The sequence below is a fragment of the Artemia franciscana genome, chromosome 7 (genome assembly GCF_032884065.1).
Source record: "Artemia franciscana chromosome 7, ASM3288406v1, whole genome shotgun sequence".
Taxonomy (NCBI): Eukaryota; Metazoa; Arthropoda; class Branchiopoda; order Anostraca; family Artemiidae; genus Artemia; species Artemia franciscana.
Genome location: NC_088869.1, coordinates 54,836,498 through 54,861,320, shown reverse-complemented (window position 1 = coordinate 54,861,320; position 24,823 = coordinate 54,836,498). Strand labels below are relative to the sequence as shown.

The 24,823-nt window shown below is 34.7% G+C and overlaps 2 protein-coding genes across 2 annotated transcripts in view; both read right to left on the bottom strand.

Moving 5' to 3' along the window:
- Positions 1–1,460: 1,460 nt before the first annotated feature.
- On the bottom strand, positions 1,461–20,204 carry LOC136029471 (uncharacterized). The gene is made up of 5 exons (XM_065707894.1): positions 15,463–20,204; positions 9,674–9,846; positions 5,571–5,741; positions 3,777–3,899; positions 1,461–1,681 (listed from the first exon to the last, which is right to left on the bottom strand). Exons 1-5 carry the CDS (start codon positions 17,952–17,954, stop codon positions 1,584–1,586), a joined length of 3,057 nt encoding a protein of 1,018 aa, XP_065563966.1. The 5' UTR covers positions 17,955–20,204; the 3' UTR covers positions 1,461–1,583.
- The window catches only part of LOC136029470 (uncharacterized), a 37,250-nt gene continuing 30,479 nt past the window's right edge, over positions 18,053–24,823 (bottom strand). The window contains exon 5 of the mRNA XM_065707893.1: positions 18,053–24,823. Coding sequence (XP_065563965.1) covers positions 18,053–24,823 — 6,771 coding nt within the window.

The window sequence follows — 24,823 nt, the reverse complement described above, 5'->3', positions numbered from 1 at the left end:
TTAGTGCCATCATTTACTTGAAACTGTTCATGGAAATAAGTGGCAAATAACGAGAGAGACCAAAGATTTGTATAGCTCATTAAATTAAAGTTACCCAGTAAAATTTGTGAGCACATATTATAACCCTATGAAACGTGCAAACGTCTTTATCAAAATAGTTTCGATTGTAACGAAAATTGAACCATCAAATTTAGTTATGAATGAGAATCCTAGATCGGAGGGTTTTACCTCTATAAACAAAAATATAAAATAGTGTTGATATTGTCATGTGGTGGCGCAATGGGTTCGATCTCAGCTTGGTTATACGGGACCCTGAGTTCAAACTCAGCTGTAGCGACGCAGTGCAGGGACGACGCAAGGACCTTATCAGTTGAGAAGTGTCGTTAATGCGATACCATGCAATACAGATAGTGTTAATAAGTAGTAATGAGTCTCCTATATACTACTGTTTTTTTCTGGGGATGGGGGGAGGATTGTCCCTCATAGTATTTATATAGAACAAATAGCTGTGGAAATCAGGGGTGGGACTCATTCGATCGTGAATTCTGAAACTATTTTTAAGGGCTAAAATAGACTGGAAGAGAACCGACCACCCTTTCAGTACCCCAATGAAATAGTTGTTTCATAGATATGTTTTAATAGAAATGTGGACATGTTAGACTTCGTTGAAATCTGAAGAATGGGATAATTTTCAATTTGTACAATTGGAGCAATGCAAGGACCCTAGGCACAGGTCGATTCCAAAACCCCACCGTCAACTCTATAAATAATGGTTTTTAAAAGTTTTTGTTAATGTAAATATTACCGCTTTTTTTTTATTCACGGTTATTCGGGAGGTATTTAAGCAATGGCCTGATTTAGCCCAAATTTCACCAATAGCGTCTGATTTAGAGAATTGATCCGTTCTCCCTTCGTTAATTCCAACCCCAAATTCACAAATACAGATATTTCAATATAGACGCACTCGATTCCATATTAGATCCGAACCACCGCCTCACCTTAGAGTCAAATTCTGGGTAATACCATCATTTTTTTTTTTTTTTTTATACTTAAAAGAGTGTCGCAAGATATCAACTTTGATGATTCTGGGAATTCTAAGTTTGGTAAGAAATTTCTCATCAACGTCTGTTTTTTACCTTTAACTGAAGTCCTGTTTATATAGTTTAATTTTAAACCTCATTTAAGTATCAGAAATTTAATTGTAAAATCCTAGAGACATTTCTGAAATTCTATTTTCAAGGAAGTTCATTTCGGGATAAGAGTAGATTGCCAAAACTATTCTATCTGAAAATCTGTCGGGGCCAAGCGAGAGTGGACGGAGAGCGAGCACAGTTATGTTGGTCTCAGGTGGCTATATGCTGTAGTCAGTTGTTAGTAGTAGTCTTAAGATATTTTGGATGGGTACTGTCAATATCACAGCCACGCATCCCTAAGAGAAACCAGAGGCAAAAGAAAATGGCTTGATATAACAATAATTTATGTTAACACAAGCAGAAATGACAAATAAAATTCATTAGCGAAGTATATACGTAATGGAAAGTATCTAGAGAGTAAAAAGACAAAGAAAATTTCAGAATAACTGGTCACTGATTTGTTTCTTTCTCAACATTGGTTTCTTTATTCGACGTTCCATCTTTAGAATAATGTTTCTTGTGTCTTATGTCTTTTCGTGTATTATAACCTGAAAAAGAAATAGTTTACGTTGAGTCAATTCTATGGCAAGTTTATATTAAATTAAAGGGGGGGGGGATGTAAAGATTGAAAGTTCCGCTTTGTCCGATTAACATATGTTTTGCCAAAGAATCATTGTTTTGGAAAAGGCCTGGGATATTTATTGACAAACTAGCTAAAGAGCCTGTCAACCCAGACAAGAGCCAAGGCAAGCATAAAAAAAGAAGAAAACTCCAGGGAGTTAGCCTTCTTACCCCCCCCCCCCCAAAAAAAAAAGAAAGAAAAGAAATACCCAAGTGATGAATCTGATAAAACTTACTTGCAACTTACCGTCAGATTGTGAAGCAATATTTTATGAAGAACATTAAAGTATCTCTGTTAAAATTACCATAACGAACTTCTTGAAAACTCTATAACAAAATATTTCATTGTTCCACTTGTACAACGAATTTGAGGCCTTAAAAAAAAATATATATTCTGATTGAATATTGCTCAACAATGATCCTGATGATGGTGGGTACAACAATAAAAGAAAGGCTTTTATTCAGAGGCTTTTTAACAATAGGATAGCTCCACTCTCTTTATTGGCAAGGCAAAAAAAAAAGATTCTTGTAAACGAGAAACTTTATGCAGTGTATCCACTTCTGACTCTCAGCTATGACGCTGATGCATGAGGATATACAAAGGTAAAGTGAAGGATTTTATTCAAAGGTTTTTGTAACTCGTGACAACTTCTTATTTTCTATAGCAAGTGACTCCACTTTTCTCAACTGGCCAGGCTAAAAGAAGTTTGTGGTAACATGAAACTCTTATTATCTACTTCTGACTCTAAAAAATTATCCTGATTTGGGAGGAGTAAAATAAGAAAATTGAGGTTCTTCTTTTAGTTTTTTTGTAACACATTACAAGTCATTAGGTTGCCAGACGGCTCTGTTCTTCTCAACTAACCTTTCAAAAAAGTGGATCGTGAATTTAAACTCTAGGTAGCGTATCCATATCTAAGATCATCACTTTTCTGAATCTTTCTACAGTTCTCTTACTTTACCAGTTCTCACTGCTCTTTAATACTAGATTGCTTGAAATATCTCAATGGGAATCTAGAGTATAGTACCTATACAGTTTTCAGATAAGAAAAACTGAAATATCTCCAGAAACATTACAAATACATTGCTGAAGGACTGTTAAGGAAGGACTTGACAAGGCAGCACCATATATTCTATTTTGCATACATGATTAGGTAAAAAAGGTGCTCATATACAATCAGAATTATAAACCAAATATTAACGTTATTGTTTATCTGTACTGTTATGTGCTGATGTGCATACTTCACAATAACAAATACTACGTGGAAAAAGGGCAAATTTTATGACTTAAAGACCTTTCCCCTAGGGCTTTGGGGGTCATGTTATATCCAAAGGCATAGTTATTGGGCATTTCAACTATGATGAGCAAAATGGCTATCTCAAAATTTTGACCAGATGAAAAAAGGGGTGGGGGAGGGAGCCAGGTTGTCCTCCAATCTTTTTGGTCACTTAAAAAGGGCACTGGAACTTTTAGTTTCCGTTTGAATGAGCCCTATGACAATATTCTAGGACTACTGGGTCGAAACGATCACCCCTGGAAAAAAAAAACAAATTAACACGCTTCCGTGATCATTCTTCTGGTGAAAAACACAAAATTTCACATTTTTGCAATCAGCACAATTGATGACAATTGATTTCTATTTGAAATCAGCACAATAAGTCGATTCGTGTGATATATCTATTGGTATCAAAAATTCTGTTTTTAGATTGGGGGTTACTATTGAGTCGGGTCGCTCCTTACTCACAGTTCGTTACCACGAACTGTTTAAAAAGAGGTTAAAGGAATAGACTTTGAAGAACTGGGAACTTAACGAGAAGGAGAGAAAGAGTGAAGCTCTGAGCCAATTGGCATTAAGAGGAGCCTTTTTAGCTATGTTGACCCCTGGTTTGGTGCTACGATGATCTGCTAGCAATACTAGTTGTAGTTATAGCCGTTAAAAAAAATCGTATGATTCTAATAATGTAACTGCAGCTTGGTGTGGGCAGTTTTCACTGCTTAACGGACGCACTGTGCATACTGACCTCGAAATGCAGCTTGAATTTTCGTTGCAGCACAATGTTCTCGTGTGTTTGCTTCAGATCCCTCTTCCTCTGCTGACTTTGTTTTTCTTGGTGATCGGTTCATGTTTTTCCGAGTTTTGTAACCTTGAAAAATTACGAGCCAGATTACAAACCTGAGAAATTAGGATAAGTGTTTCACTGTCTTTACATTTCTCTTTGAGATATTTTCTTTCGTTTTAAAATATTGCTTTTTATTGGTTTTCACTTGCTTTGAATTTAACAACAGGTTGGTATAAAGACTTCAAAAAATTCAGTCAATTTTGGATTTTTTGTTGTTGTTGATTAGCTGCAAGCTTCTAGCAATTGACAGGCAAGTACTCCAGTACTTTGAAGCTTCTAGAGAGGATGTTTTGTGTGTGAAGCATTGAATGAAGTTCTAAGTACAAAATAAGTCTAATGAAGTAAAAACACGTTTTAAAATAGTTTTTCAAATTGTCTAAAGCTTTCAATATTCTCGGATGTCTGATATTTTGGGACCAAGAATCGATTGAGCTTAAAACACTATAAAAATCTTGCTGAGACTAACTTAAAATATAAGAAGTTAATGAAGTAAGTTGACTTCTGAAACTTAAGAAGTTAAGTTTCTCATTTCTTCAGAAATGAGAACATTTTCTGAAGACAGTAATTAAAATTCAATTTCGAGTTAGTATTTTCTTTTTGTAATATTCTTTTTGTAAAATAGCAATGAAGTAAAAATCATACAAAATATTAAGTTTAGAGAGAAACTTAACTTCATTACATCGTAGGATTCAGCCAAGAGCTAAACAACAAAGGTTACTCCTTTATACCATACAATTTTGCTGAAGAGCTAATAAAATCAAAATGAAAATAATTTTCCCCTTGGCTCCATCTTAGGTCTGTCCATACCTAAAAGGAAACGAGCCATACTAAATAGTAACAGGAATCAAGCGGAAATTTTTCTTGTTCATAAAAGAGCTCAGTCTAAATGGTTGTAACACCCAATTTATCTGGATCTGTTTCATAGTAAACAGGGTGGTGCAACGTTTATGTTCAATAGGGCTATTGGAGGAATATAGGCTAGTGACAAAATTTCAAATTTAAGAAATCAAAATGATATTATTTTAAGATGAACATAAGAATTCTATGAATATGTCAGTGGTCAATTAAAGGGATAATAATTAGTCCAGATGAATTGTCTCAGAGTGGCCTTAGGAACGCGATTGACCGGCCATATATCAAACAATAAGTTATACGAAAAGTATGGTTTGATTACAAATTCTACGACTATTTTGAAGTAAAGGTCAAGATGGCTAGGTCGCCTTTTATAAATGAAGGAATACAGCTTGCCAAAAATGATGCTTTTGTGGCCAGTCATAAGGGACCCAAAAAAGCAGAATAAAATCCCCCAGGAATAAAGTGGGAATAGGTCACCAGGAAGGATTCAATAGAAATTGTAACTTCATAGGAAGGAGTTAAGAGTGAGCCTGTGAATGAGGCTGGGGGAAGGAGGAGCTTCGTCAGCTCTGTCGGCATCAGGCGGCTTGGTGCTACAGTAAGTAGTTAGTAGCAGTAAAATGTTTTCAGATCTGAAGGTTAACAATTGGCGGAGAGTTATCGACATAATTGATTATATAGTTGAATAGTAGTCAGTAATGACTGCGTGTTCTTGTTTTTCTTCTTGTTAGAGCTATATAATATTCGGCCATATGAAGTGCCTATGACTACCATTTTTTATCAAATGACCCCTATGAATACAAAATATGCAAGAGTAGAAATAATATCAAAGCTATTTACCTCTGAAATAGGCTTGTATAATTGTAGCAGCAACTACTTCATGCATGGAACCCAGCTGTCTTGAGAACTCCGATGGATTTAGGCTCAAAGGAGGATCACTTGAACGGCGTGGTAAAACATCACTGTGCCTTCGATTACTTTTCCTTATATAGGAGTATATACCTCGACTTGCTGAAACAAGACGTAAATTTCAACAAAATGATAATAATTATTTAACGATACAAGCTAAAACTATTCAGCACTCCTCGCGAATCTCTAAATAGTCCATTATGTATTTTGGTATCATATCTTAGACTTTCTTTTTTTTTTGTGCTTTTTAAAATAGACTCATCAAAAATAACACAGGGTATTCGATTATTGAAGACGGACCACAAATGAGTCCAACAAACTTACTTAATAAAAGGAATTTGGACTTAGACCTCATTTTCAACCTAATATCACATGGTGTGTAAAAGACAATATTTTATGCTAAAAGAACAAAATCTAAATAGCAAAATACAATGCCTCTTTGCATACCTACGCACAGGGCTGTCCTCCTTTTCTATAATAACAGTACACAGGAATCCCACCTACAAGGTACTTGTAAAACTATCCTGATTTGGGATACTCCAGGATGAAGAGAATTCAAATATACAGGAAACTTCAAATACAAGAAAAACAATAGGGAATTCTTTTTGTAAGACAGTAGAAATCTAATTTGAATGAATATTTCGGTGCTATGTCCAAGGGCTGTCCTCAGCGAAACATAAATATACAAAAGAAGAAAAACTTACAACAACATACGGCGAATAAAACTAAAATATTTTTTTTTTAACAGTCCCAGCATCCTTCCTCCAGAGAAATTCAGCCATAGTACTGGTTGAACTTTGCTGAAGTAAAGAAGCTGGGACTGTTTTGAAAATTTTCATTTAGTTTTATAGGTCGTATGTTGTTAGAAGTTTTTCTTCTTTTATATATTTATGTTTTTCTGAGGACGACCCTTGTACATAGGGCCGAAATATTCATTCAAATTAGATTGATACATGTCAAATTGATACGTCAAATTGATACACGGCAAGGTTTGAAACGTTCAATTTTAAGTTGGATATTCTTGCAAAAAAAAAGGATAATAATATCATCAAGCCATACTAAATATAAAAGAAGGAACATAAATAAATTGACTCCCCCACCATAGACACCCACTCCTCCAACAATAATCCTTCCCCTTATTTTTTTTTGTCAGAGACTGCCAGCCAAGCTATAAGTGCTCACACGAAAGACTATATATCAATACCTCACCCCTATCCCTCCAACACACCAATTCTTGTTTTGATGTTCTCCTGCCAGTGAGGGTCCCACGCGCACATTTCCAGTCCAATTAGTGCATTAGATTAGGACTGTATAATAACCAATCCAACGACCAAAGCGTATTTTAGGACAGCTTTAAAACAATAGTTTCTGTTATGACTAAAACAAATATTACTTATTTGAAGTTAAATGAACGAATCTAAGGCTTTAAAGCGAGAAATAGCCAATCTCTTTTTCAGACCCAAATCTCTTTTTGGCATTTTCTGAAAATCTATAATCATGAATTTTATGTAACTGATCAGTTTTTGTTTTCAGCAATGATTCGAAAAAAAATAATGTCTAGGGTTGCAATTCATACTATCATGCAAAACTTGAATTTGGCGTCAAAAAAGGAGGGTTTGTGCCCAAATCTAGTTTCTCCCTACCCCATATTCCAAAAATATCTTTGGGAGGAATTTTCTTTGCAAATGTTTTATTTTGCAGTTTTATTCCAAAAATAAATAAAAAGCAACAAATTTCCCACAACAAGTTTATAAAAATACATTTTGCCCCTGCCCTCCTAAATTTTCGTGAATTGACGTCACTAAGCATGAATTATAATTCCTGTCTCTATTTAAAAAAATTGACATTTTCCTCTCCTTTTTTCTGATTACTAATTGGAAATCGACTTCTCCATTTTTTCGCCATATTGCACAGTCATCGCAAGACTATTGCATAATATATCATCAGACTAGTAAACTCTTTTGAACCACTAGTTGAAGCACTTTCCCTTGTTTTCAGAAATGTACTTGATCACTGTAGAGTTGCATGCTGCGTTTGCAGGTAACAGTGTGGTCTTATGGAATGCCATTTATTTAAAAGGGTTTGCAAAAAAACATAGATTTGCATCCATAGAATGTTTTGTCTTATGCAGGAAAACAAGTCCAGGAAATTCGTGTCTACTCTTAAGTAGATAAAAAAAAACAAGTTCTTTTATTAATTAAAATCAAGAAGTAATATTAAAGTTAAAACGAACAAAAATTATTCCGTATTTAACGGGGTTGCCCCATTCTCAATACCTTGCTGCTTACTCCAAAGTTCCATACTGCTTCAAAATAGCTTCTTATTCAAAATCAACGGCTTTTGTGTTCCAACAGTCGTTCTTAAAGGACTGGGACAAAAAAAAGTCAAGATTTAGCGTAAAGAGCAAGGGATTGAGGAGACGGCAATATCACTTATATACGGGATAATTTCTGTACTTTTTAAATTAGAATATTGCTCTTTACTTTCGGTTTGAAAAAATTGTTTTTTATTTATTTTCTGATAATTTTCAAATTCAGGCCTGGGAAATCCTCTCCTCACTCCGTGAAAGATTACCCATAGAAAATTCCCCTGAAAAATTAACGTATATTTCACCAAAGCGAACACTATATGTAAACAGTGGGCAAATTCCATAGCTTAGAGCCCTTTTCCCATGGACTGTGGTGGCTCTTTCAACCCCAGGGCATAGTTATTGGACTTATTAACTATGTTGAAAAAAATGGCTAAATCAAAATTTTGATCGCTTGCCTTTTGGGAAAAAAGGGGCGTGACGCAGGGGTTCGTGCCCCTCTAATTTTTAGAGTCACTTAAAAAAGGGGTGAGAAATTTTAATTTCCGTTGGAACGAGCCCTTTCCATATCTTCTTGGACCCTTGGTTTGATACAATAGCCCTTGGTAAAAAAAATAGAAACAAAACAGAAAAAAAATAAAATAAACCGTGATCAAATAAACCGTGGCAAAAAAAAATAATTGTAGATAAAAGCAGGAAACCTTTGCAGTAGATTTATCTGATACCTTGAACCTGATAATGTGATCTTTATTAAGATCGCTTCATTTTCTGGGGGTGTACCCCCACCTTTTCCAAAATCAGTAAAATTTTCTCAGGCTGGTAGCTTTGATGGGCAACATTAAACTTAATTGATTTTATATATTTAGAATCACATAATAACTCAATTTTTTGAATTTATTAATTTTTATCAAAATTTCCTTATAGGTTACTGTTTGGGCGACTCGCTTCTTACTTACCGTTCGTTATCACGAACTGTTCGAAAATGACTGTTGAAGAATTAGTTCTATCTTTCGGTTAAAAAAAAGATTTATAGTAATTCTTTCTCTATTGTAGGACACTAAAATCTTAAAGATTAATACCAAGTGACGCCCAATGATATCTCAATGAAGTCAGTTTTTCATTATGAATATCAATGTATATTTATGGATTTTGATCATGTTTTGCTTTAAAAGGCACTTCTTAATATCTTAGTAAGATCTTACTTAGTATCAATGGCCACATACCCATGCCCTCTACTTAATTCTTATACGCTGTTGACTTTAAAAATTACTGTTTTGGGTTTATTATCAAGCAAATGTACATTTAGTATGCAAAATTCGGTTTCAGAATAAAATCTGCAACCTTAGGATATCTTATTTAGCATTAGCTGTGGTATCAGTTTGTATCAGTTACTATAGTCCAACCACCTTGGAACGATTTTCCTGCCGTACTAATGATGTTACTCTATTTTTATCAATGTTTCAATGTCGGTTGGCAAAAAGTCGCCGGATGGACTTTTTAGAAAACTGTCTATGGTAGATATGTTGTTTTCGACAGGTCATCTGGGAAAGATGGGAAATAGGGGTAATCCAGCTTGGTCTTGCTGCCCAGTTGTCGAGCGCATTTTTTTTACATATTTTTTGCTAAAAAGAACTTGTGAATTTTTTAGTTAAGGTTTCATGGCTTATTTTGAAAATAATTATTTTCAGTCATTTGAAATGAAACATAAAGCGACTTTTAGCCTTACCTCCGCTGCTCCTCCTCCGTTCACGTCTTAGAGATCGCATAGCCCTCCTGACTAGGAATCCTCGCACCCCAGCTTGTATTTTTGTTGCTGCTTTCTGAAGCTCTGTACAATCTTCAAAACCGTGTAAATTAGGTACTCTCTGGTTGTCTGGCAATGTGTTTTGTTGGCTTTCCCTGTATGATAAAGAGCAAAAAGTAAGTTCAAAAGTATGCTGTTTTGGTAACTTTAGTCAAATAAAAACCAATTTTTTCCAGACTGCACACTTCCTAAAGTAACGCTGAACAAAAAATGTACTAAAAACATTGACTCACTGAGGTTAGTATTAAAATAAACCTTTAGAGGAGCCTATCCATTCTGGTTTAGATTTAAAAATTCAGGATTTCAGAATTTTTTACTTATGATTTACAAATGAAAAAACTGGAAATATAAGATTGTATGCTCCCCTCTGTGTTTTAAACAGAGATTCAAATTCTTCTTCCAATTTACTCTCCCCTGTAAATTCTTATCTCCTCTGATTTTATCTTCTCATCTGTGTTTTAAATAGACGGTCGATTTATAAGACTGATACTCTTCTTGTAATTTACCTCCACAAAAAGTCGAGTGTTTCCAATAAAGCGTCATACCCCATATAAAGGCTAACTAGCAATAAGACAAAGAACACCCAAATATAGTTTTCAGTCTCCCAACCATCTAGGAGACCTCAAATATTCAAGGTTGATAATCATTATGAATATGGGCTATTTTTCCTTTTCAGGAAAAATAGCCTATTTTCGGACTTTAAGTCTTCTCCTCAAGAAATATGTTTACAACCCTTCACTCCATACCTGAAAAGCTTCCCAGTGCCCTTGGAACACATCTCTGTAATTTAATATGATGAATTTAAGTGAAGTTTGGAATTATTCCATCTATTTTCACAAGTCCGTTGTCCTAAACCCTCAGCCTATTAGTAAACAAATTTGGTGGAAGAGACACTCCCATATATTGGTATGCTTTGATAATGAAGGCAGGGCCGTGGGAGGTACTCGATTTGATCCAATTCTCCCCTGAATTTTCGACGGACTCGTACAAAGGTAACAAAAATATATGAAAAAAAATTATTACGTTTTGTAAAGTTTTTTTGGTAGCCCCCTTCCTTCCAAACAAAAATATCCCTCTCACCGAATGAAATGCCCTGAATGAAGTGCTCTGAATTGGTGGCCTTAGACAAATTATAAACAATTGAAATAAATTGAACTTATGTGTTGGCTCTAGTACCCAAATACAAATTCTGATAGAGTATGAGAGTTCAGGTGCGCTCTGAGCGCTCTGATACAAATTAAAACATTATAATACAGCTTCGAATGAGTTGTGCTGTGAAATATGGCAATTCTAGGTAAACCACCTCGTTTCTGCTGATTCATAAGCTCTTGTGATGATTCAAAATATAATAGGGTTTTCCTGTTAAAACCTCTTGAAAAGATGTCAAACCTAATTTAACAGAGATCTTTATAATGAAATAAAAACTAAAATAGTAGATTGAGGAAATATTAAATGGATATTGTTTTGTAGCATTATATGCTAAAAGTTTATCTTATGTTTACGATTTCTTATCTTCACGGTATGCGGGAACGATTTTACGCAATAAAGAGACATAAACCTTAAGCACGTTATTTATTATGTTTAATTTCCTAAAACCACTTTGTGTTGAAGAGGTGCTTGTAAAACTTTAGAGGGGGCTCGTTTAATTAGAAATTGAAATTTCAAGTATTTATTTTAAGAGTAAAAGTAGTTTGAGGGAAAGAAGCTCATTCATTTCCTTTATCCGCACCTCCCCTGCCCTTCAAAGACAGTTAATCAAACTTTTGAACTAGCCAATTTGTTCCAGATAATCGAAAGGTTAAATTAATCTGCCTTTGGGAATAATAGGACCCCTGCAGACCAAAGGGTGACGGCTATAAATATTTGGGAACTAGCAATTATATATTTTTCAGAAATTGTATACGTCTGATATGATTGGCAATCACATCAAACTTGAAGAAAACAAATACTGTTATAGGTGAACAAATGAATCCTAAAATAACAACAGAACTTAAAATAAATAAACCAGTCAAACGCAAATCGAATAAAAATCATTACAAATAGGACTAAGGCTACTACCACCTAAACCTTCTACAAGTCATAATGTCATTTGTACTTTACTGAAAACGGTTTGTATTTCGAGCAGTGTTTTGTTTGTAACAACATCAACAGAAACAAAAAAAAATTACAAGGATAAACGAGATTTTCGAATAAGAGTGGTGCTTCTCCCCCTCCCTCCCGCTAATGCACAAAATAATTATTTGCGATAATTATCTACGGAACAATACTACAATACGATTTTTTAGTGTAAAAGTGTCGACATATAGTTTTGTGCAGCCGTATATGCTTCATAATTAATTTATATGAAGTTTGTAGCTAATGATTGACTCAAGAGTAATATTATAAGTAAAAAATATTAAAAGGCTAATCAAGGTTTCTACATAAGAGAGGTTCCACTCCCCTCCCTCCCAAATCTCCCTCCTACGTGGCTTTACTAACAGTTGTATTTAATTGAAAACAATATGTATTTTTAACAGTTTGGTCTTTATTCATCGAAGCGTCAAAAAGAAAAAAAATTAAATAAAACTACCATGACATTCAAGATAAATAGGAAGAGCTGATAAAAGTAGACTGATTGCTTAATATATAACGATATCTGTTCCTGGAAATCTTAGCTATTTTCATTCTTTGCAGTTACAGTTAGAAAAGAGCAATTGTATAGAACATATTTTGTTCTCAATAAAGCATAAATGATTCTACGACCTTTGAAAGGTTTAGGAGGCAGTTGCCCTACTCTTGTTTCTAGTAATTTCTTATTTTAAGTTTGACTGGATTATTCATTTTAATTTCTGTTAATTTTAGGCTTCTTTTATTCGTCTATTGAAGTATATGTTGTTTTTATGTTTGATTTATTTTGATTTTTGTTCCTTTTTAGGCTTTATTTATTTTTTTCATAGCAATTCCTGTTTGTTTTAAGTTTGATTTCTTATAGAAAATTATTTCTGCTCTTCTAAGGTTTTAATATATCTTTTTATTTTTCTTTCTGGCAAATTTTATTTTTGAAAAAGTTTTTAAAATTAATATTGAATAAAAACAAAAACGAATATACTAATATTTAAAATGACCATGTACAAGAGATATCTATAGAACATCGTTTCAATACGAGCTCTTAGTGTAAAAAATATCAATATATATACTTTTGTGCAGCCATGTGTGCATTATAATTAAATTTATTTGGAGCTGACACCTATTAACTAATTTAGGACTATTTTATTAAATTTGTTTTCTGATCCTATTTTCTTGGACATGCCTAGAGTCACAGCTAAGTATAATATATGTGGACCTTTTGTGACTGTTATGGAATGACTGTCGATTTTTTTCTTCACTGAACTACAAGCACACCTACAATCATGGCATTAACCAGCCTCTTTGAATATATTATTCATTCCTTTTCTATCTATGTTTTTAACGCTCCATAATGTGAAATTTCATGTCTAATTTTAATTGGAAATTCAATTAATAATTCGTACTCATAAGAGTTACTTATATAATTTATGTAGCTTTAAATAACCAACTTATTTAATTTATGCAATTAATTTTGGATATTCAAAAGAAGTACATTAAGGTCACTTGCAGCTATGGTCCAATAGGCATCAATTTTTGACTTAAGCGGTATGGAATGTAGTAGGCTGACATTTAGCCAATATAATACCAGAGAGTAATATGACAACGTACAAGAACAATTATGTGCACTGATTTTAACATAATGTATATATGGTACAAGTTTTCAGTATCAAAGTTTTGATGTAAAATTATGTGTAGTCATGTGTGTATTCTAAGTACTTTGTGCAGAACTTATAACATAACTGTTTTATGACCAATTTACATGCACAACTTTTATAATTTTTATAAACTTATATTATTAATTTTTATAATTAATTTTACACGTGCAGATCAGGGGCTTAAGCACACATGAAGCCAAATTGTTGAGCTAAGCGGTGCATCAATATAATACCAACTAACAAATGAAATTTTCTTGGTATAAGATTGACAGATGTACCAATATTCAAAATGATTATGTGCATTAGCTACCTATAAACTGTTCTAGCTTTCACGGAATTAGTGTTCAGGGTGGAGTATAGCTAAAACAAAACATTTTAAAAACAATTCTTCTTTTATAGTATTGTAACCACGAAAAATTACAAATTGGCGTGAATCTCCCAGAAATCAGTATCATTATGTGTTAAACAATCCGTCTGCTTTCATTCGTTTTTTCTAGTCACTTTTTTTTTGTTATGGTAATTCAATTTTATTTTTGTTTGTAGTTGACGTTTTGATATATAAAACCGCACTGTTAAAAACACATATTTTATTCAATTGAACGCAAATAATACTCAAGCCATTTAGATAATTTGGGAGAGAGGGGCAATTAAATAAATAAAAAAACAGTCTTTTTTAAACTGAGAGTAAGGAACAATATTAAAACTTAAAACGAACATAAATTATGATGTATTTGAGGGGGTCATCCCTTCCCCAATACCTGGCTCTTTACGCTAAGTTTGACTTTTTGTTCCAATTATTTAAAGATGACTCCTGAATCCCAAACGACGTTTAATTAGAATAATAAGATCTTTTAAAATTTCTTGAAAAAACTTTAGCGTAAAGAGTGAGGTATTGAGGAGGAGGTGGCCCCCCTCATAAACGTAATAATTGCTGTTCGTTTTAAGTTTTAATGTTTCTACTTACTTTTTGTTGAATTTTTTTTTAATTTCCGATCTTTTTCTTAAATAGTGTTTGGAAATCTGGCTCTCCCTCATTGGAAAATTCCCTTCCCCCACGAAAAATTGCTCCATCCAAAAACCCTCCTATATAACTTCCGCCCCTCTGCCAGAAAATTCCACCTGACAAATTTTCCAATAACCAAGACTCTATGTAAACAATAGAACAAATTTATAGTTTGCAGCCCTTGACTGGAAGGGGGGGGGTTAAGTCATCATCAAAGACATAGTTATTAGATTTTTCGACTATTCTGAAAAAAATGGTTGTCTCAAAATTTTAATCGAGCTTCTTTGGGAGAAAATGAACGTGGGAGGAGGACTAGCTGCCCTACAATATTTTTTGATCTTTTAAAAAGGGCACTAGAAGTTTCGATTTTTGATCAAGTGAGCTCTCTCCCGATCTTCTACGATCACTGGTTCGATACGATCACCCCTTGGACAAAACAAAACAAATAAACACGCATCCGTAAACTTTTTCTGGCAAAAAATTCAAAATTCCATATTTTTGTCTACAGTAGGGTTTTCTGGTATTTTTGTATTTGATGTTGGAATTTTCATAAGGATCACTTTGGTATTTTGGGGGTGTTTCCACCTTTTTCCAAAATTGGACAAACTTCTGACGGTAACATTAGATTGTATGAATATTACATATCTTGAAGAAGCATCAAAATCCGATGCTTCTTCAAGATATGTAAGACTGATGATGACTCAGTTATTCAGTTTTAGACACATCTCTTTGCTGATAGCCTTAAAAAGACAGGTATATTCAAGAGTCTGCAAGGTCATACGAAAAACAGGAGCAATAAAAATACATAAATAAAGCCAGGATAAAGAATAGAAAAACAAAATAGAAAAAAGAAGCAAAACGATAATCAAATATGGGAGACTTCAAAGAGGAATTTATCTAAACTTTTATTAATAGCACAGTAAAGAAAAAGGAAACAAAGAAAGTACCTTCGTTCTCTGTTTTGTGGATTTTTGCTCTGCAAATACTTCTGTCTCTTAAGCCTCTGCCGAACCTTGTATCCTCTATATTGCGCTTGAATTTTTGTTGCTGCAACATTTAGTATATCCTGGTCATCTTTCTTCTCCACATCAGACCAGTCAGAACTATGGTCTGTTTCTTCTTGACTGTCTATCTCATCTATTTCAAATTCCTCTGTATCTACATTAAATTTAAATATATCGTCTAAAGTGGGTTTTTCATAGACTGGTGACTCATGAGATAAAGCTATAAACTCTACTTCCTCTATGGCTTTGACGATACTATCAATCATTTCCGATGCTTCTTTTGTTGCTAGATCTTCGTCAAGAAAATTTTTGTCGTCGCATATCTCTGATGGGCTTGTTGAACCCCTATCTTTCCAGTTTTCTATCAATGCAATTTCTTCTTTACCCAGAATTTTAGGGTCAACATTGATTTCTTCTTCTTTACTTGAATTACAAACTTTTCCATCAATTGTTGAATCTCTAGGAAATCTTTCTCCGTTAATATCGCGTATAAAGTCACTTATTTCAGAAGCTCGAAGATCTGATTCAGAATAGTCAGAAGCCAATGAATTAACTGCGATATCCTCAGCTTTTGCTGCTGTATCTATTTCTTGCACTAGCTCCCTTACGTTGTCCTTATGACAATGATTTCCTACAGGGTTATCAAAAATTTTATTTCCAACTGATTCTACTTCACATTCAGTATGTGGAAATTCATCATTAAGCTTGGATAAATTGTTTAAATCTTCTGCACTTCCTTGCTCAATATCCTCATTTAAAGAATCAAATGTTAAAAACTTCGATTCCAGAGAGTTAGCTACAATGCTGTCTTTAGTCCGAGCTACTGCATCTGTTTCTTGGAATTGTTCCTTAAAACTGACATTTTGACAGATATTTGTAGACATATGCATTGAAGACTCCAGGTTGTGTACAAGGTCATCAACAGATTTAATTCCAACAGCTTTTACTTCAAGTTCATTGTGTGAAATTTGATCATTAATCTTTGCTAAATGGTCCAAATCTTCTACTTTTACTTCCGTACTTTCCTTATTTAAAGAGCTGCACAAAGCGGTCACTATTTCTTCAGAGAAATCAGGTGCTATTTGACACAATTCAATCTTCGTCTGATCCGATTGTCTTGAATTTATTATACTATCATTATCTGCAGCCCTTTCAGACTTTATTGTGTTATTGTTTCCTTTTTTGGCTTTCACATTTCCACTTATAGGGTTCAATATATTTGATTGGTAACAGGTTTCAATCATAGGAGGTATTACATCTGGCATTAGTTGATTTTTTAACACTTGATTGTCCTGGGATTTTTCTTTAACTTCGAAAAAGTTTTTGGTTTCTAAATTATTTGAAATAAACTCTTCCTCTATTTTTTTCTCTAGCTGTGCAAAATCTTCAAGGGAATTTGATCTAGCAGCAAGTAAAATGACGTCAGATTCCTCGACATCAGTTGTGCTTAGAGAGCGAGCTTGTAGAGAAAAATATTGTGGTACCTGCTCGCGACTCGGAGCATTGCAATCAGGCGCTATAGCAGTCTCATCAATATGCCCTTGTACATCCAAAAGTTCTATATGGCTTCCATCGGTAACATCGGAAACAAGCGATATTGCAGGAAAAGTTTCGTCATCTAATAGTTTTTCTTTTAAATAAATCTTATCATCATTGCAAACTTCTAAAGAATCAGTCGGCACTTTGTCTACAATGCTTAAGCTGTCATGTTCGAATTCCAGAGAATTAATAAGATAGACTAAAGGAACTTCAAAATTATCACTCATTCTCTTTGTAGGGTTAACTTCAAGACTGTCTAAGAATGAGTTTTCATCTAATTTCTCATCAGTAGTCTCAAGACTATCTGGGGCGATGCTGTTGGTATCCAATACATCTATATGAAAATCCTCCTTATATTTTTCTTGAGATGAAACTCCAGGCAAAATATTAGTTGTCAAACTTTTAAGAGCTGTCGACTTTATTCTATTATCTGACTTCGGAGTTACTGATGTCATTTTATTTTTATTAATCGAAGATTCGGTTTCAATGTCTATTTCGTCAATTGTTTTTTCTTTGGTGGCTCTTGAAACGTCTAAATCGCCAATATGTATCCTATCCACTGTAGGAACTGATCCACCCTTCTGGTTTTCAAAAACTCTGTCTTTTGATGCTCTTTTAAATACTTCTTCATCAGACTGGGATACGCCAGTATATAAGTTTTCTTTTATAAGCTCAGCTGTTGAAGGTTCGCTGCCATCTGTATTCATACTTTTTACTATTGGAGAATGGTCGTTAGATGAATTCGAGATGTTCTTTGTACTAATATTTTGGAGGGGTAGGCTTACAGCCACACTGGCAGAATCGAAAGGACTGTTCTCTGAGTTCAATGACGGAACGCTTCGTAAATTTGAAATGGTCTTGGAAATTATTGAAAATTCAAACGTTTCTCCATGCATATCCTTGTTATTCTGTTTCTCAGAGCATTCCCTTGAAGTATCACTGCCGTGTTTTGTCACAGAAGAGTCTTCTTGTCGGTCAGCATCTTTTGTTCTTGCTATCGGAGAATCATCAAGGCTCTCAAAATTTTTATCTGTGGTTCGGATTCCTCAGAGTTATCGATACGCACTCTGTGCTCTGGATCATTCTCGTTTGTTGGTGCTTCTTGTTGTATACTGTCTCCCTTGTTAGAAATATATACCTTTGCCTCCGTCATAGCCTTTTTTAGTTCATTATTTTCCCTTTCTCGTGGCTCTACTCCTATTTTTACATATTCACTGAATAATGTGCCATTACCAAACTCTCCGTCGCTATGATCTCTTCCGAGAACATCCCGTTTTGGGACAACATTTGGTTGTAGTTCTTTGAAGTCGATGGAATCAACACTTTCTTCATTTAGTTTATGGTTTGGGGATAGCGCATAGTTAGTTTCTATGCTAGGGATTTTCGTACCTGATTCGTAATCCTCGAAGCCCTTTCTTGCGCTAAAATTTTCCAAAGGCTGCTTACTTTCTTCTGTAAAATTGTTTTCAGAGTTGAACTCCTTGTTGTTGCCACATTCTTCCATGGCTTCACGATGTGTTTCTGATATACTATCTGCTATCTTTTCTTTATTGTTCGTTTCTTCAGAAAGAGTCTCGGTTTCTTCGTTTGATTTGTTCGATCGTTCTGACTCAATTTTTGTATTATCAGTCATTTCTTTCTCTTCTTTGCTCAAAGAACATGGCAGATCAATTTTTCCTTGGATTCTTTGAGGGAATTCAGCTTTAAACTCATTAGTTTCTTTGGGAGAAATTCTTATTCCACTATCTCTATTGCTATGTTGGACTTTTGGTTCATTCTCGCTTAGGAAGGAATATTTAGGGTTTAATTCAACATTTATTATTGGGTTTTGAATGTCTACTATATCCTTATGCATATCATTTACTCCGGTTGTTATGGGATTTTCTAGTGTTGTTTGGGTAGGTAATTCATTTGTTTCATCGTCATTTCTTATTTCTCTCAATATTTCCTTGTATGAGATTGCACTTTCATCCAAGTTTTTCTCACTAACGGCTTCTTTTTTGAGAGTTTCTGTGGATAGTATTTTGTCATGAACGTCTTCTTTGCTGCACAGTTTTGAATTATCTTCACTATCTAAATGAAGCGAAAGTTTTCTTTTAAGATCATGCTCTTGATCTACACATATTGCTTGTACTTCAATATTACTGTTACAACAGCTAGTGTCACGTTTTTCCACTTTTCTTTCTTGAAATTTTGACATTGGCTCTGTGTCTTTATCATTTACTTGAATATCGCTGTTTCCTTCTCTTAATATTGGTTTTTCCTGAAGCTTTGTATTATCATTTGTTTCTTTTCCGTTAGTTTTAGAGTCTAAATTGTGTTCCCGTTCTAAACTATACGTTTGCGTGTTTGTTTCCATACTTCTCTCATTTGTTGGAAAAATTGGTTTTTGACCCATTAATCTTTGGTCATCTGGAATATTGATATTAACATACATTTTGTCAAAGACAGTGCACAATTTATTGTTTTCATATCCATCTCTCCCGTTCCTATCAGTTTCTTCAGTTAATGCTTCTTGTTTCTCTTTTGGTATTTCTGTATCTTTCTCATTCACTTGAGAGCTAGTTTTTCCATTTATCAATATCGGTACCTTCACATAGTCTATTTTATCACTTACTTTGTCTCTTCCAGTGAAGTTTTCTGGATTTTTTATACATTGTAAGGATTTGCCTTGATCTCTCCCTACACAAGGATCTTCGTTTCGGGTATCGCAGTCACTGCTTTTTGGATTAAATTCAGCAGTAACAAACACAAATTCTCTGCTAGGACAAAGGTTTTCTACTACTATCAGTATCTGGTCGTCGTTGTTTATTTTATTTGTGGCTGCTTCAGTTTCACTATCTGGGACTGTAATATTTTCTAATTCGTCTTTCGTTTGTACATCACTTGATTGCTTTTTAATTTCACTGTTGTCAAGTACCTTTTCTTCTGGACATTCATTCTGTTCCAAGCTCTTTTTATGGTAATATGTTTCTGGCTGTGAGGTTTCTTTGCATTCAGGCTGATAGACATCTTCTGTACTAATAATATTTAGGGGACTAAAGCTTTCATTCTTAGATGAAATCCCATCACTTATGATCTTTGGAACAAGTTCAACATCATCTCTAATAGTATTTACATTCGTTTTCTTATCTGTTTCAGAGAAGGTTTCGTTTCCCGTGATTTCAGCGGCTACACATACTTCTAAAGCATATTTTGATAGGCCTGGAACTTTTTCATTAGGCATATTTAAATCATGGCTCTGAATTAACGACTCCTGGCTGCGAAAATCAGAAATCGAGTCTCTTTTATTGTATTTTTGAAGATGTTGGATTTCCGTATCTTCTGAAAGTATATCCTCGTTTATTTCTTTTTTCTTCAAATCTATGTTTTTTTTACATCCATTGCTATTTCTTTCTTCATCTCTTTGGCCGATTTTTATTTCTCTTTGTCGTAAGCACTCGTGAGCACTACTATCTTCGGCTTCAGTCTCATTTATCTTCAAGGTTGATTTACTTTCAAATAGTATGTTACTTTCGTCTAGCCCGTTAGAATCGCTTGTTTCAACTATTTTAATCGTACCGCAATCAAATTTATCTATTGAATCGTTTTCTTCAAGCTGTCTTCGTGCCATATGTCCACGGAATGAAGCTTGAATTTTAACAGCTGCTTCTTTTTCGATTTCATCTTTGCAAAGTGGCAATCTTACCTCTTTAATGTTTTTTTCATTTTGAGCAATGGCATTCTTTAGTAGATTATTTTCTAGTGATTCCTTCCCTACCTTCTGTTCATCAAAATCAGTTTTGAATTTAACAGCTGCTTCATTTTCGAGTCCATCAAAAGCATTTTTGCCAAGTGGTATTTCAACATCTTTAACAATCTCACCGTCTTCGGCAGCGGAACTGCTTAATAAATCTATAAGCTCCCTCCGTGTCTTGTGCCCACGAAAGGCAGCTTGAATTTTAACAGCTGCATTGTTTTTTATCACGTCGTGAGCATTTTCGACAAATGCTGATTTTTCGGTTTCAACAGTGGTAATGCTTAACTGATCTGCCACTCCCCTCCGTGTCCTGTGTCCCCGAAAGGCAGCTTGTATTTTCACAGCTGCTTCAACTTTACTTAAATTATCGTCCGATTCTGGGGAAAAAGGTTTGCTGTCCAAGTTGACTTGTATAGAACTGTCTTCTGTTTGCAGATCATGGATATGCGTTAGAAGGTTTGTTTCATTAGATTCTTCAAGTTTTTCATTTTTCAATGTCTCTTGCTGTTTTTCACCAAATTTTTGGTTTTCAGTAAAATAGTGGTTCTTCTTCTTTTCATCGTTTCTATCTTGAGTTTGAAAGTCTTGTGCCTCATCATAAAAACTGCTGGTTTTATCTGTAACAAAACCTTTATACTCTGTTTCACTTTTCACAGTTGAAAAGACTCGGATAGAGTCATCCTCCGCTGGAGCATGATCAGTGTCACTGATAATGTTATCTTTTAATGAAGTATTATCAAAAGGTTCATTATCTGCCTCAAAACTTTGTTCAAAGCCTTTAGAATTGCGCTGTTTATCACGAGATTTTAATGTACCTTTATTTTTATCCTTGAGCAATAGCTCTGTCTCACTAGCAATTAAGTCAGGCTCTTCATTGCATCGCAAACCTGGTGAATCTTTTACCAGGCAATCTATCTTCTCAATGTTTGCATTTGTTTGACCTTCATTGTTATCAAGCACACTGCATGACTCTTGTAAGTTTAAGTTAAGCTCTTCGTCTTCTTCAATATCTAAGTTGTTAGTAGTGTCTTCCTTTTTTGAATCGTTTTCCAAGTCACGTCTTGTCAAGTATCCTCTATATGTTGCTTGAATTTTAGTTACTGCTTTGACGTAAGTATCATCCTCGTCCAAGGATGAGTAGCCCTGTAGCTTGCGCCATATGTACTCATCCTCGTCCATGTCATCGGCCCTTATTATGATACTTGGAGTGTCTGTTACCAGCGAATTTTCAATTTCAGTGTTTTTTTGCAATAGAGAGTGAGAATTTGAACACTGTTCATTGTACGGGGGTATCGAATCGGATGAAATAATAGTGCTAACTTCATCATCTCCCTCTTGTCGGCCCTTTGATTCAAGGGTCTTACGACTGAAATTAATGTTGATTTCGACATCAGGAAAGCTCCTATCATTCTCTGTCCCTTCTGTTGTGGTAATGCTCTCATCGGCAAGACTAGACTGACCAGACTTGATCTGACCCTCAAGAGGAGTGTCTAGCAGCTCGGTAGACTTAGGATTTTCATAGGAGTTATAGCTCTGTGACAATTTTTTTATAGTTTCCTGATAGCATGACTCTTGCCTATCAGTTTTCCGAAGACAACCTTGGCTCTCATATATTTCTGTATTTTCCACCTTTTTATCAAAGACAATGTGATTTGGTTGTATCTTCAAAGAATTTGCATTGCTTATCCCTTCATCTATCACGCTGTTTTCAATTTCAGAATAATTAATTCCACGATCGCAACTCTTTGCACGGATATTAGGTACTTCTGTATATGTATTCTTATATTGTAAAGCTTCATGTTTTCTTTCAAGGTGACTAAAGTTTGTGTCTATTGTCTCTGCTTCTAAGGGTTCAATACTTTGGCCATAATCTATAATTTCTGCGTCGCTAATACTAGGCTCTTCTGCATAAATGCAAATTTCTTCCGTTTTCTTGATTACATTTTCTGTTCCTTTTTCATTTGGCTGTATTAAATCGATTTCAGAAACATGAAAAATAGGATTGACGCATTCTGGGTCAGAATCACTAGCAATTGGCAGTTTTGTCTCCCCAACTATACCTACTTGGTCCAATGCTGAGTTTTTACCTTTAATTTTGAAAAACTGAATACTAGGATCGTTGCAACTTACGTTTGATCTACTGGAAGTCACCGGTATATTATGAATGAGTGGAGCATCACCGAAGTCTTCATGATAGGTGGGACTTGGCAATATAGATGCTTCTGTAAAGCATGGATGACTTTCACCACTACCCAATGCTGTTAATATGACATTAGCAATTTCATCATCTAAGTCAGTTGAATTTCTAATTATTATTTCTACTTCATTGTCATTTTCATTTTCCGTTTGGTAATCAGGTGGGTTTTCAATGTACCCTGACATGGTGTTTTTATCAGACTCGCGACTCTGCATCTCAATATTCATATTGTCTAAAATGTTGTCTGAATGAGAGTCCTTATTTCTCTCGGTGTTCAGTTTATGACGTTTTTGCGGAGTATTAGGAATTGTCGAGTCTGTCGAGGTGTTAATTTCTGTTTGTAACTCCTCGGCAGAAGCAGAACATGCAATTGATGGCTGATTATCGTCGTGAACTATGTCTTCAGCTTCTTCCAAAGTTTCTCCCATTCCTTCAACACTTTTATGCGTTGAAGTAGCATTAAGAAACTGTGAATCATAGCCAGTAGCTATTTGATGATATCCTGATACCCTGTGATCATCTACAAATTGTAATACATCATCGGCTTCTATTGATTTTGGTTCCGTTTTGATTGTTTCTTGTCTCACTGGTTGGTTCCAAAACTCACTAAGCACTTTTCTGGCTTCAGATTTTGGCAAAAAATGCCCAGATGATAAGCTTGATGAGTAATCCTGAGTGTGTTCAACGTCGTTTCCGGATTTTATATTATGCTCCTTCCCGGTGTACGCAAAGTCTTCTTCAGTAGTGGTTGTTACTTGTCCTTGAATCTTCTCACTATAGGCCTCCTCATTATTTGCTGCGCTTACTGTTCTTGCCAGAACTACATAACTTTCTTTGTCAGATGGACCGTTGTTTTCTTTCATGTCTGAAGAATTTCTATGCTCATCAGATATCTCTTGTAATACACTTTTGATTTCACGATTCGATTTGAAATGCCACACCTGCTCTTCCGCATTCACTGTAATCTTAGTGCTGTCTTGTCTGTCATCATCTTTGTCTTTGAAACCATGGTTTTCATAGTGCGCTGTGGTATTTGTTTTATTTTTAACTTCATTATCATAATTTTTCTCTTCATCATGGGTCTCATGCTCAGAATAACTAGAATTAACTTGGCAAACACCCTTTTCGTTTCTAATCTTTGCATTTTCTTTTCTATTTTCAATGTTTACCATTAAGACTTCTGATTTCTCTATAGGCTCAATGTTATGGTTAGCTATTAAATTACTTGATACGTTTCCAGTTTGAATTGTCTGAATATTTTCTTTTTCAAAATTCTCTGATACGGTTTTATTTGAGAGTACTGGCTGCTTTGGGTCTATTTCAACTTTGAACTGCTGTCTATATTCTTCACATGCATTGGTGAAATCAATTAAACAATTGTTTGTGTACTCATTTGGCTCGTCATCGCTCTCATCCTGTATAAGTGGGTCAGTGTCATCTCCTGTTTGTAGACGAGAAAAATTTTCTTTATCCTCCTTATGATAATCTTCTGGTTCACTAACTTGATATGACGATGACTCTGCAATATTTAAATTAGAGATTGAGGCTTCTTCCTTTAGTAAATAGTAGCCATTTGTTGAACGCATATTCTCTGGCTCATGGCTGCTGTCTCTTGAGTTGACAATGGGTGATATGGAGCCAGTTGTGCTAAGGTTCTGATTACTTGAAGCCGTAGAAGCTTGAAGTTTTTGTGTATCTTTCTGTAACGGAAAAAATCCAATTCCCTCAGCACCAGCAATGGCAGCACCTGTTTCCAAGGCTTTTCTTGTTTTGAAACCTCGATAGGACGCTTGGATCTTTGTTGCAGCTTGCTCATCTTCAGGTGTGAA